At 42.7% G+C, this 14,824-nt stretch overlaps 1 protein-coding gene across 1 annotated transcript in view; it reads left to right on the top strand.

The window, feature by feature from the left end:
• LRP1B (LDL receptor related protein 1B) overlaps window positions 1-14,824 on the top strand; it is a 3,669,685-nt gene that overhangs the window by 3,013,966 nt on the left and 640,895 nt on the right. The window contains exon 52 of the mRNA XM_086955170.1: window positions 1,722-1,850. Coding sequence (XP_086811296.1) covers window positions 1,722-1,850 — 129 coding nt within the window. The remainder of the gene's footprint in view (window positions 1-1,721; window positions 1,851-14,824) is intronic.

Below are 14,824 nucleotides of genomic sequence, written 5' to 3'. Positions count from 1 at the left end.
GGAACCCCTGGTCTGAACCAAAGAGGGCTGCAATCATAAGGAATGCACCTGCTGCACACTCTGGGCAACAAAAGAGGACTTTGCCTTGCTTAACCCCTTCTCTGCGGGGGTTAATCCCCCGCTGCGCTGGGGGGGAGGGGGTCCGCACAGCTCATCTCGTCACAGATGCATTGGCCCCGTGGAACGTTCAGCACAGCGGGGGAATTATCCACACATGTGAGCGTTCCACGGGCCATGACGAGCTGAGCTCGTCATGAGCACCGGAGCGCCGTGGCTCATGACGAGCTCAGCTCGTCATGAGCATTGAAGAGGTTAAAAGTTTGAGGAGTCGACTCCATGAAAGTAACAGGTACAAAGGAACTTTACGAAGTCACATGCATCAACTGCACCTAGAAGAACCAAGCTGAACAGCATACAAAGGACATATAAGGATTGGACCAGGTGCACTGTGGGAATTGTAGTCCCAACTCTCCAAGGACCAACTCAGAGCTTATGGAACCTTAGCTGGTGTTGTGGACACTTTAAGACCCAAGAAGGACCTTCTGGAAGATGATCCAGAAGTTTGAAATCATTTGGAGAATTTTTGGTAAAGAGCTCCATATGTGAAATGACACATCGTTGAGAGTCAAGCCGGGCGACGTCCAACTGCAACTCGGCCTGAACTTTGGGTTTGCCCTGTTGAAAGCTCCAAAGCTCTTTGCCATCAACGATGAGAACCAAGACATCCAGGAATTACCAAGGCTTCACGCTGAAGCATCCCGTTGGCATCACACTGCAACCTGGCCTTCCAAGGAAACTCAGTTGACTTTGAGAAAAAAAATGACTACGTGTGAATGTAACATTTTTACCGGCCCCAACCACCCATTCATATCTGACCCACGCTCCATCGCGGTCGGCCTGAAACTTTGGCTTGTTCTCAGTTAATTAAGACCTGATGTCCCCGACTGGCACTTTATGCTTTTAAGCACTAAAAAGCTATTTTTTACATTTAATCTTTATAAATTCATATCTCTAGTTCCCTAAATTGTATTTTGTCATGATGGTGTCATTTTAGTTATAAAAATATTTCCTATTTTTATAAACTAGTGTTGTATTTTTATCATGTGTTGTGACTTGCTTATTTACATTTTAATGCTTTATACACCTGTCTCCTAAGTTAAGCCTGACTGCTCATGAACCAAGCTACCAAGGGTTGAGCAAGGATTCATTTATTGAGACTTGACTGGACCTTATTTGCGATTGTGGTCTTATTATTAGATGTAGGTACCTACCTGCACCTGCTAATAAATCCCCTTCCAACGGTATGGTTCTTCCTGTTTACAGATTTATCTTATTAAGAAATAGTTACTGACTCTTCCATCATCATATGGCAATTACTGGTATACTTTTTCACAGATTTTCCTGATGGTTCTCTTTGCATTAATTTGTCATCCCATTGCGGGTGGCTAGATATGTGCATTTAGCTTCCTTGAGGTATACATTTAGACTGTATCTATTAAACTGCTAAAGTTCACCAATCTCAGTAAAACTGAGACAATGGTAAACTGGGACATATTTGTTATTGATATTGTGTTATTGTGTTTTAGGATGTATCCTATGTGCATTTAAATCCAGGAGCACATCCTAACATAATACATAAGGCACACATTAAAAGGCAGGAACTACAGTTGTCCTTTTCATCATCATAAATGATAAATCGTGGCATGCCTTTTTTGTTTTAGGTTCTGTAACCTGTGCTGTAGATATGTTTAGTTGTCCAGGGTCACATGCATGTGTTCCCAAGAACTGGCTTTGCGATGGAGAAAGAGACTGCCCTAATGGAAGTGACGAGTTATCTACAGCTGGCTGCGGTATGAATTTCAATTTCAATGTACCATATGATATTGGTGTTCTGTGCATACTGTATTTGTTTTACCTAAGTTTTCACTTGTTTTCGGCTGAACAATATTTTCACTGATAATTATGTAAGATAAACCTGAATAAGGACAAGTGTCTATGGGCGACTCATTGCAAAAAGTGTTTAATGCTGTTACAGTAAACCCAGAAATGACATACCTATTCGTCAATCTAGTCTCTTCTATTAACACCATGATCACTGTTGAATACATTAATCATTATTTAGAACCAGAGGCTTTACAGATTTGTGACATAGCCTACATGCTTCATTTCATTAGTAGAGCCCACTGGATATTCTTCTCTGATCATGCTTTTCTCTATTTTCCCATGTCTGATGTATCAAAAAATAAGACATTGCCAAAAGAACCCCAATACATATCTTACCACATAAAGGCAAACATTTTGGTTTTGGATGACCCCAGAGTTCCTCCAGTACTGCAGACCATTAAAATGGGGAAGCAAGTACAATTTGTAGCACTAAACTGACTAGTTACTTGGGGCAGTTCAAGGCTGACTCAGGGAAGCCTCTGAGTGTAAAATCTCAGAATGATGCATCAAATAATAGGTAATAAATCTTTGTCTAGTGGGTGCCTTTTCCTTTAAAAATTAGAAGTTCTTTATTTCACATACAACTATATGCTACTCACAAAACCACAAATATTTACAAACTGGCAGGTGGAAACAAATTGTAATCACCTTTAAAATTGATCTCACAAACAAACCGAGGTGAGTGTCATGTACCTAAATAAAATGTGGCAGAGGGAAACCATCCAGTTAAATCCAGAGTCAATGTCGTTGTTTTGAATGATCTTTAAACTGTGCAACAGCAGACAATTATCTTTAAAACTGCAGCAAGCACAAATACCAACAGTACAATGATAGTCACTGTTAAAAAGCCAAGGGGCATATTATCGAGAAACAGCGTTAACATTGCTGCTTTAGCGGCGGAAAACTGAGGCTAAAGAGGCAATAATGGGCTTGATAATACGCCCTTGTGAATTCCCATAGAAGCCCATGTTCTGGTGTGAACATGGGCTTCTATGGGAATTCTCTACGGCGTATTATCAAGCCCATTATCGCCTCTTTAGCTGCAGTTTTCTGCCTCTAAAGTGGTGATAATGTTAACGCCATGCTTGATAATATGCCCCAAAGTCGGTTAGCTGGGACTAGATGCACATAAAGTCAAATCGGGTCTAAATCCTTTGTTAACTTTCAAACTCTAAATTTACTGGCTTTAGCATAACAGCTGAAGGCTTTACAAAGCCAGGGAATGGGAGCCCAAGAGAGCTTAGACACAAGGCTCTGCCACAGTCCAGACCTTGCAGCCACGCCAGCCCACACATGGCTAAAGACTCTGCACAGTGGGGGTTGGGAGCTCGCAGGGGGTTGTGCACCACGTCCTGCCGCCAACCCAATGTTTTGCATGGGCAAATGCTGCCTGCACCAAGTGACTGTGAGGCCAAGGGCATGGTGGGGGTGTTGGCTGTCTGTTGGTGGGTTGGACGCAGGGCCTCGTCAGAGGCCAGGCCCTTCGGCCTACTCTCTGTTGCATATGGCCGAAGGTGGTGCATGGCAGGGCTTTGGACTACCTTAAGATATTATTGGCATCCTTTGTTATCATCAATAGCATGATCAAGTTATGAAAAATCAGCTTAGTCTGCTCCACAGGCCTGCCACCTTGTTGTGGCAAAGAATGCAATGCATTATGAAACAGTAGTGCTGGAACCCTAACCCTCACCCTCAAATGGTCTCTATTTTGAGTGGGTGCCTGCAGGCTACTAAAAGTACCATTTAGGCCATTGTATAGGACAGTCCATCCTTTTGGGGGAACCCTGTTTGGAGGGGATCTTTGTGCTGTGAAGAGATCTACCACTGTTGCAGCTCTATGCACATCACTGAAGTTTTGGCCGGTGCACGCCATTTTGAAAGCGTGTGATAGGCAAAACATTTGTATTATTAAAATAAACTCCCAAATTGTGAGGTTTTTTTTGCAATACAAAAATTTAAATTACCTAATACAAGTGTTCTCCCTTTGCTAGGTGCCCATTATAGATTTTTCTATTTTTCTTATGTGGCGTTGTGTTGTGCCTTCTATAATAAAATTTGAAAGAAGCTTCCGTGGATTTTCATCTCACACTTTGATATAGTATATCCTTAGTTTCCCATGGAATAGTCAGAGCAGAGGTATGGTGTGTAAAGCCTTTAGTATGTAAGCTTATTCTTGTGGGGTTCACCATTATTGGCCTACCTGTAAATCATCCAATTTCGTGCTTTTCCTATTTCTATAGGAAACACAATGATCATCATAACGACCTAACAGTATACTCCCTTTCTCATAAGCAAGCTACCCTCTTTGACTCTGTAGAGTGGTCTGCTCCCTTTAGGCTAGGTTAGCACAATACATATACCTTCTGCATACAGCCATACATACACCATGAAGAGTTCTTTTTTTCATAAATAGACATTGGCTTCAGCTGTAATATGTGTTTACAGTTCATCTCTGCCACCTAAGAAGAGGTCATAGTTTGTAAGCACAAAGAAACAATCTCGTAATGAAATGGCCTCAAAAAAGTGGAAGGAGGCCTCACAGAAGGCGCAGTCACTAAATAGTGACTGCATAGGCTACCAATTGCTTCACAAAAGCCACCTGCCTCTGATTGCCAACACTGGTGTGCTCAGCTAGCCTTTACCACTTCCTGATGTTCCGGACCCAATATTAAGCTTGCTCCTTACCTATGGTCCCAGCTGCTTCAAAACTTCTGAAAACGGAGTCCACATTGGGGCTGTACATGCTATGTATAGAGAAATCTGGTCAATCCCTGGGAAATAGCCAGCCTGCAATCCACTAGACCATTGCATGCAGAGGAAACAGCCAGTTATAATGCCGGCAAAGATAGCACCATCTTGTAAGGACCTCTCAGGCCACAGTAAACCAAAGGAAACATTATATCAATCACTTAACCTGTTCTCAACTAGTCCAGTGTTACAAACTACCTAATAATGGTGATTTGCAAAAAGTATTTTCAGAGGGTGTTAACGTTTTGAATACAATGGCTGTTAGCCTAAGGGGATTTTTTGTTGGTATTTATAAGAATCTTGGCCAATTTGGACAATTACATTTATCAACTGATGCAGAATATGTAAAATCCTTTGATTCGTAACCCCCCCTTTTCTAAGTCAATATTTATAGCAATTCAACTGCCAAACACCCCAGGTTTAAAACCTTCACATGCAAGGGCATCATGGAAAAAATGTACAAGTGAAAAGAGTGCTGTCAGCATGCAAATGGGACGGTGATGAAAATTTGACACAAGACTTACCACATACCAACCAAATTCAAAGCTGCAATATGTCCAATTGTTATGTGTGATACCTTAAGCTTAACCTGAGTTTTTGCCCAACTGCACTTTATTGCTGAGGTTTTTGAGCCCAGGGCTAAATCTCAACAGCAAAACTGTGAGACCCAGAATACAATGTGATGCCTGTTAAAAGATCAAGACTGACTCCGGTGCCTTGTTGCCTTTAAGAGAATTCACTGCCACCTTAATTTCTGTTGAGCTTATCTCCCGTCCTAGAGCGCATGCTTCTTCATCCGTTCTCTTGGGAGATTTAGTATATCTAGGTATCCTGTGCATCCCTCCCCATCCCCACCAAGAAAGCAATTGCCAGGGTATCCTGGCACTTCCTTGAGCAGTGCATGTGGAAATTCAACTTGGGAGAGGCATACACAAAGAAAGTAATGACTCTATGCAAAAATCCCAGTGCAAGCATAGTAGTCACCGGGGCGGTCTCAGAGTCCTTCACCCACCATCGAGGAACAAGACAGGGCTGCCCGCTGTCCCCCTCACCGTTTCTGCTGGCCTTGGAACTCAGATCAGAGATATCAGGACCAATCAGGAGATGAGGGGGATTGCCATGAATGAGGTCACGGCTAAACTAGCCGCATACGCGGACGATATCCTCATAGTCACGGAGAGCCCTAAATCCTCTATCAAAGCCCTCATGGGGCCATAGGAAAGTATTCCACCCACTCTGGATACAACCTAAACAAAGACAAATCGGAATGCAAGCCCCTTAACATTTGCAACACCAAGGACACACTAGGTAACTCGGGTCTTGCCTGGCAAACCAGGTTTATCAAAAATCTAGGGATACAATTTGGCAGGGATCTCAAGAGCACGTTTGACCAAACGAAAGACAAATGATAGAAAAGACGAAGGCGCTCTTAGAAACCTGGTCACTCAAATACATAACATGGTAGGGGAGGGTATAGACAATTAAGATGATGATCACGCCAATGGTCAACTACCTGTCTAACATGCTCCCTCTTACATTGACGGACAATTTCCATCACAAAATAGACAAGCTGATTAGAAAATTTCTATGGCGGTATAAAAGAGCGAGGATAAGCCTGAAAAAACTAAGGCTAGACAAGAAACTGGTAGGGCTGAATGTGGCAGACTTCAAAACGTTCCAAACTGCCTTCTTTGCGAAACAGGGTGCTTACTGGGTCCTCCCCAAACAAGATTACACCCCGGTCTGGCTTACAATTGAGAGGAGCATACTAGGCAACCTTGAGCCGATAGCTCTACTCACAGCCAACAAACATATACAAGCGGCAAACCCAATACTCAAAAACACACGAAGTGCCCTGCTTAAAATAGACCAAATAATGGAACATAGCATAAAAAACTCTAGGTGGGAATCACTATGGGAGAACACGAAGATAAAATACAGGGGAGAACCACTATCCATAGAGACATTGAAAAGACTAGGCATCTCCTACCCAGCTCAGCTGGAAGAAGGGTAAAACCTGTCCACCTTCAACATTTTAAAAGCAAAGCATGACTTACCTGACCTAGAACTATATAACTTCCTTAAAATCAGAACCGCCCTGACAAAAGCGAAACTTACTAGACACAAACCCTCAATCATCCAATACATGGCTAACATTTACAAAATAGGTCATCAGGTGTCACACATATACCAACTACTATGACCCGGCCGCACAAAAGTAAATGACAAAATAATCACATATTGGGAGAAACAGCTTGGGGCCACACTCAGCGAGAAAGAACTCCACCTCCTATGGTCCTCCCGATGCAAAACAAAATCGCCCCTGTGTTAGCACAGACAAAGTTCTGGCTTTGACACAAAACCTACTGGACCCCGGCTTGCCTGGCGACTTTAGGTCTTAGGGATAACGACCTCAGCTGGAATTGCGACAAGGAGAAAGGAGACCTGGCACACCTTATATACCCCTGCCCTAAGGTTAGAAAATTCTGGGAGAAGATCTTTACCTTCCTAAACAGAACGCTAGCCTTTACACTAAAACCAGAATTTGTCACCCTTACAACCACATTTCTGTCTTCAGAGCAAGACTCTCAACATGACAGAGACCTACTGGATCTTCTACTAACAGCGGCAGTAAAAATAGGTCTCACCAAATGGAAAGACACCTCTAAGGCAACCTTCAAGGGCTGGCTCAACTGGGTGACGTACCTTAGGGGGCTGACACAATTGCCCTCCCAAATTCACTGTGGAAACAACCGCGCAGGGGCATGTGGGCGACCCTGGACAAATCCCTAGACACATATGACCCGCCTTAAACAATACTAACAAAACGAAAACTGCGCGCTACATACTCCCTCTGGGCCAAGTCATTATCGAGAGGTAGCAAACTTCTTGTATGCTTTTTCTCTCTAGCCAACTTCTTACCCCTTCCCCTTTCACACATTCCCCTACTCTCACGGGTACAAGTGGATAGAGGGACAGCCTAGCACGTATAATCTGTAATGGGGTCGCCACTAAATTAGCAAGTTTGGGCTGAAACCTTATAACGATAAAACTTTGATGACTATATGTTATATGTTTTGTATGTAATGTTGTTTGGAAAAATAAAAATATATTGACATTTTTAAAAAAAGTGAGACATTTGCCATGGGGACACTTGGCAGCTATGAAAGCCCATACAGCAGCAGCACCACCCTAATGTAGTCAGGCAAGGAGTGCAGAAAAATAGCGATGAACATGCTTAAAGTATCAGGTTTTAGGTGCCTTAGAATGCAGAACTACCACATAATCCGGGGTATATAAAAATAATTTGTTTTATTAAACAATTGAACCTAGCACTCTTCACATTTGAATCCATGATTAGTCCTGTAAACCCAACTGAGCCCTGACAGAGTGTGTTAGAGGTAATGAAATGTGAGAGAAGGTAATGAGATGTGAGTGTGAGTGAGTGTGCTATACACAGACTTTCCATGCTTTAAACAGTTTAATATGACTCCACCGGATGCGCTAACAATGGGAAGACACCATATACCTTGCATTTCTTTTGCTTTAAATTAAATAGGTGCTTTATAACAATGAGTGCAACATGTTTTTTGACCACTGTAAAAATACAGTTTTGTCTATTTTGGGGGTTAGGAAGCTGAACAAATGCTGCAAAAAAAGTCATTACAAAAGATTTGGAAGATGCTGAGAAAGCATCACTGGAATCCATAATACATAAACACTGAAAACAGCCTAAAAATGCTTTCTCTACAGTCAGAATGTCAGTGTTTTGTGATTTCACAACACAATGCCAGACCGACAGCATATAACATGTCAGTGAAACTCACTGGAGGTTTTGTTAGTTACTGTGCTCTAGGATGCTTTTGTTAGCATATTTTAATTATCTTCAAGGTTTGACTAGTCATGTTGGTGTAAATCTTGGAATCTTACATAACTTATGATTATGAAAAGTAGAAGAGGGGAACATTTACAAGTAGTAGGAATAAATAGGCCCTGATTTTGATATTGGTACTCCACGACGTTTTTCCCGTGACCATCGGACAAATTCTAAGAATAGAATTCGGTCTATTTGGGTCAGACCCTTCAGAATGGAAATTAACTATTCGGACACTGAGTTACGGTACCGAATCAGGTGTAATATTCAACATTTCGAGAGGTTTAACAGTTTAATTAACCATCTGCTCTGAACAGCTGGCAAATGGGAGAAGTGGAATTTTTCTGCAGGGTTTTGGTGCATGGAGGGGTGCTGGGAGTGTAGTGGAGGGGAAGGGTGAATTGGTGTGGCAGTGGGAAGCATTGCATGATCGCTGTTTGTCAAAGATCTTGGCGAGAGCCTGTGCAGCCAAAGCTATGTGTGATTTTAAGTGTTAGAATGTCTGACCAGTAAAATTCGGTCAATGATCCCACACCTGGCCTGGCCTGGCCTGGGAAAATCAAGTGCTGGGACTCCTAGACAGGCAGAGAGGTATCCCACCTCTACATACTGCTCAGACCCATAGCATGTTGAAGATTTATAGCATTTGCATTCTGGCACCAGGCTCCTTACATATTGCATGTTTGGTGTCAGTTCTCAGTGGAATATGTATTTACAATGTTCATGTTTGAATGTTTCAATGTTTTTCTGAAGATAAGCAGTTTAATTCGAATGTTAAGAATGTACTCATCACTTTCATCCTGTATGTCCACACATTAGCTGGTATGATGACTAATTTCAGGGTACCACTTTATATCTATGTGGATGGCACTAAGATTTGGATTCACTTAAGAAAATGCACAGGCAAAGTATAGACCACGCTATGCTTCACATTAGTGTAGGAAAGACTGAGGAGAAACAACATGAACCTCAATGGGTTGAACAATGAAATCATTTTCTTCTGCAAGTTCACCCTGCAGTATCTTCAATTCTTTTGACCAGTGTCATCGGAGGATTGTCTCATCCTAGTTCTCACAGTAAGAAACTTCACCCAGTCAATCACCAAGCTAATGTATTTTCACAGAGAGCACATTATCATTTGAAAATATATTGACAACAATATTAAATTCCATCTCAAAGGTGACCACATATGCTCACTGTTTTTATAATGCCTGGAATATTGTAAATGCCTGCGCACTGGCCTCAATGCAAAACACAGTTGTAACTACTTGAAAATGTGCAACATCGGGCTGCCCGACTAGTAGTGATCTGAAAAAGTCAGATCATACCAAATGGTAAATTTCAAAATGTTAAATAGTACTTAGAGGGCATTTTGGTGCTGACTGGAAAAGGCATATATAACTGTAAACATGTCTACAAACCACCCCGCTTCCTGAGATCTGCATTTGGCTACAGGATCATCCTAAAACCTTTTCAGAGGAAGGATGTTGTTGTCTTACTTTACGTTCATAATGTACATTTACCAGTACCTTAGGCAACAACATGAGCACCTTAAGCTCAGAATAGCCCTGAAAACTACCCTGTTCTACCAGACCATTGCGTCCCTCATTTGAACTGTCCTTTAAATAACATATTCTCTCAGCAAAACCACATGACACTGGATGATTCTGATTCCCACTCGTTGTCCCTTGATCATTTTTTTTGTAGAATTGTCTTGTTTACTCTGAGAGCTGTGAAAAAAGCCTCTGAACATCCTCTGGTGATGGTATATGCACAGCCAAAACAGAAATTTTAAATAGTTGTTCTGCTAATCCTAATTTATTTTCTGTTTTCTTTAAAACTAAGGTGGTATATTTTTCTAGCACAGGAAAAACCAACTTTTTATGCCACTGAATCAGTACCATAATATTTGATATCCTCTGAGAACGTTCTGCTTTTTCATAAATCTGAAATTGTTCTTCATTTATTTTACAAAAAGCTCATTTTCTTAACTCATCTGATCAATCTAATTATAACCATATTTCACTACTGGTTTATTTATCTAAGCTAATTATATCGGCTAATGGTTTGTACTCATCGCTTTTCCTTCATTACCTCTCTAAATTGTTTAGAAGCTGTTTAATCCTGTTTCCCTTCCCGTCATTTAATATAAACATCTCTCTGTATTTTATTTTGTCCTGTCGTCTTCTTTTTTTTTTTACATTTTTGGTCTCTTATAAAGGTCTCGTTATGTTGCAGAACCCACTCTCCTACTCTATTGTCTTCCCCACATCTCTGCCCTGCGCCCATGTTCTTTACTCTAAACCAGTTCTTTCAAATATATTAATTCTTCTTTTATACTTAATTTTCATTTCTATGATGATGAATCTTAACATTCCAAAATAGATCCTAGATTTCCTCATATCATTTAAAGTAACCTAATAGAAATTGGATGTTTTTTTCAGATACAATAATGTACCATGTCCTCCATGAATTCTTCCCACCTACTCATTTTGACATAGGTCTTTGGCTCATTACCTAGTTCTCATTGCAAATCATTTAGGAAATGTTCTGAACAAATGTCTGCTGTTGGTTGCTAAGCTCTGGTGCGTTTACCCCTCATTTCTAATAAAACTAGAACTATTACCTCACAGTCAACTTTGACGCTACTTCTCTTAATGGTTCTTTCCCTCCTTTTTATCTCATAGTCTCTTTATGTGTGTCCCTTAAAGTATATAATTATGCATTTTAAATCCATATAATTCTCACTTTTCGTCCTCTTCAGATATACATCACTGCCTACAGCAGTATTTTGTTTGTGTCTCATTTCCTATTTAATTTCCACTATACTGTGTTTTCAGATATATATTTTGGATGGCCATCCCCCCACTTTTTGCACTGGATGCTGTGGTTTTAGAACGAAAGTGCACTGGGCCCTTTTAACCAAGCCCCGATGCCAGTGCTCTTTCCCTCAAAAGGTAATGTGAGTTGGCACACCCAATTAGCAAGATGCTTTACCCCCTCTCCTTATAAGTCTCTAGTATATGGTACCAATGGTGTTAAAGGGGTCAACAGGGCTGCAGCACTCTTGTGCCACCATGAGTGATCTGAGTAAATTAAAGTCTGCAGGACTGCTATCGCAGCCTGCATGAGCAACTCCTCTGCTAAAGTTTGACGCTGCACACACCATTTGTGACAGAGTCCCGTCACTGCCTTGATATATACAGCCAAGGATAGCTCATGACATCGTAGAAATGTCCCACAAATAGTGTATTCTCAGTAGTTTAGTGACCTACACCCACCGAATGTTGTCACTTCATGGGTGGATTGCCACAGGACTTGTAGCCCACCGGCTACTAGCCGTCACACTGCTAAACACCCCAAAAATCCAGGATTTAAGGGGCACACCTGATGTCGGAACTTCATATCTGCTCAGAAGAATAAAAAGACTCCACAAAAAAGAGACTTGAAGATTGCACCTGTTGCATCCCCTCGGCACCCACCAGACTATGACGCGTCCAGGACCAAAGATCAGTTCCAAAATGAATGTGAACCCCATTTCAACCCAAAAACTTTACCAGGACTCCTAGGACTAAAGGTATCAGTCCCCTGCAGTCACCAGGCACAACCCACACTGTCATGATTCAATAAGGACTGCCACCGGGGCTCCATCTCTGACCAGCTGGAAAGTACCCAGTCAGGTGCCTTCTGGTAAGCCTAGTCCTGAACCTCATTCAATCTCAGCCCGTTACAGCGTTCCCAGGACCTCCAGAGGAAGATTGACTCCATCATAACCTTTGCCAGGACCAAGGCTTATTGGTGGTCTTTCTGACTATTAACTGCTTCACACGATGTCCCACACTGAGGGAGCCTTCTGCATCATCCCCCCTCCAATTTGAAGGTGCAGTTGTTAAGTTCTTGCATCCCAAAATCTTTTTTCTTGGACTTCTGGTAAAGTTTGCACCCGCTGTCCCATTCAGTACCACGGATAACCAGGCATATCTCTCCACACGAGACCTACGTGGAGGTTTTCTATCTGGTGATTCCTGGATTAGAGACCCTCCAAGCTTTTCCTCCATGGGGATCCTCAGAACTTAACCTGAAAGTACTGTTTTGTCAAGCACTGTTTTTGATAGCTCCTGCGGCTCCCATTCAGCACCAAGGACAGCCGTCTCCCTTCTGTATCTGGACTCCCCCTGGGCCAAGTAAAATTGATCTGGCTGACTAGGCTTGGTCTGTGGACCGACAAGACCTTAAATCCAGGTGGCTTCTTTTGAACTCACCCTGCAAGTGACTAAGTGTCACAAAGGGGCTGATCACAATGTCATTAGTGAGGGCCCCAGATGGGATGCAGTATTGTCGAATCTGATTCAGAACGCTTGTTTCCTACCGAATCGTACAGTTATTCCAATGACCGATTATGATGCCTGGAAACCATTTGAGCAGATAGAATCGGTTCCGAAAGGCACCTGGACAGCCCAAGGCTTTTAGAGTCGATTCCTGCAGCTCTATGGACAAGGTTTCCAATTGAGCGATTACAATGACCGATTCAGACAGCCGTTTCGATTCGGTTTGGCTGAGATGAAACTGCTGCTGGAATCTGTCCTTGGGGGCAAGTTGAGGGCCCCCTTCACCCGGAGGCATCCAAATGTGTCCCACGGGGGTACCCAAGGCACCCCTCTTCCAAACCATGCACAATGTGGTAGGCATAGCCTCCCTGATTCGAAGGCTTGAACTTCCTTCCCGGGACACTATCATCCAGACAAGGATGAAGTTTGTCGGCCAGTTGGCTGTACTACACAGGCTACCTCTCATTCACAGATTTGATTAATCTCTTTCGCCACTCTTTTGGGACAACTGATGAGATATTTACTGTAAAGATGTTTTGAGATCCATGACTGGGGAGGGGGCATTTTCCGGGATTGGGCCATCAGTGTGGGAATGGGGGGTTCGGCATTGATTGATGTTTTATGTTGTGTTGACTACTATGCAATTGGCACTGTGCAGTATTGCTGTTTTTCACCTACTCCCTTATCACTCATCACTTGCCACATCCACCCCACCCCCTGTCTTACCATGATCAGTATGCCCCAAACTATTGTCACTCTCTCACAAGCACCCTATAAATGAATCATATAGAATATTTGGGAGCTGGGTTTCCTGTGCAAGCACTGGCACATTCTGTCCTACATTGAGATACATTGCATTCACATTGCTCTATTACAAGAGACTCAATTGTGTACTTCCACTGATATGACATTCGTAGATAGATGGGCTTCACACAGACTATGTTCCATGCACTCCTCCTTTGCATTTGGGACAGTAATGCTTATATGCAAAGGAGTGATTTATATACTGCAGGGTTCCTTATGCTATGCACAGGACTACTACACAATTATGATGGGGAAATTACTCTTCCTTGTCATTACAATTGAAAATTGCTACAGGTCTAAGACAGATGACCGGACTTTCTTTGATTGCCTCTGGGGCCAAGTCACATCCATAGATCCCTTTTCTTGTTACTATGGGGCTGTGATTTTAATACAGTACTATCAGCAGGCATGGATTGCTCACATGTACCACTCACCTAGTGCAGCATCAACTCCCGCCACCTTCAATATATCATTGAGGGGCACCATCATTTTGAAAAACCACCATCCGATGGTTAGGAAAGGTGCTGTCGAATCGGAAGTCCATGGGAGCTGGTCTAAGCTGGACACTGGCTGATCCCAAGGAGGTGGGGTCCTGGGTGCAGGAGGTTGTACACCTAGCACGCACGTACTCTGCCTATTCTAAAGTCCTACTTACCCTGTTCATACCGACCCTGACTCCCCTTTGCATGACTTAGGACCTGTCGCTGCACTCGCAACTGGATCAACAGTTCCAGGAAGAGCTTAGGCTAGAAATCTCTGACTTCTTTGCCAGAAATACTGTATTGGTGCTGCTGATTGGTACAATATGGGGGGCGTTCAAGACCACAGTCAGGAGACTATGCCTCGCTAAACATGCGGGAGTATTGTGCACCCTGTGAAGTCACGTTGACCTCTTGAAAGGCAAACGTAAGCAGTTGGAGGCACAGTTGGGTGACACGTCAGATCCTTCATTGGCCCAGCAGGTCATGATGGTAGTGTTGCAGTTTCATGAAGTGGCCAATAGAGAGTGCAACGCCGAGCGCATATGGGGAGGGTGACCTCCCAGGGCTCACTATGACCAAGCATTAATTGGCGGCTTGTAATATTCAGGGCATGTGGGGTGAATGTGGTCAGCTACATATGGATA

The sequence above is a fragment of the Lissotriton vulgaris genome, chromosome 2_1, assembly GCF_964263255.1.
Source record: "Lissotriton vulgaris chromosome 2_1, aLisVul1.2, whole genome shotgun sequence".
NCBI classification, from domain to species: domain Eukaryota; kingdom Metazoa; phylum Chordata; class Amphibia; order Caudata; family Salamandridae; genus Lissotriton; species Lissotriton vulgaris.
Note: the sequence above shows the minus strand (reverse complement) of the source record. Positions and strands in the feature narration are given on the sequence as shown.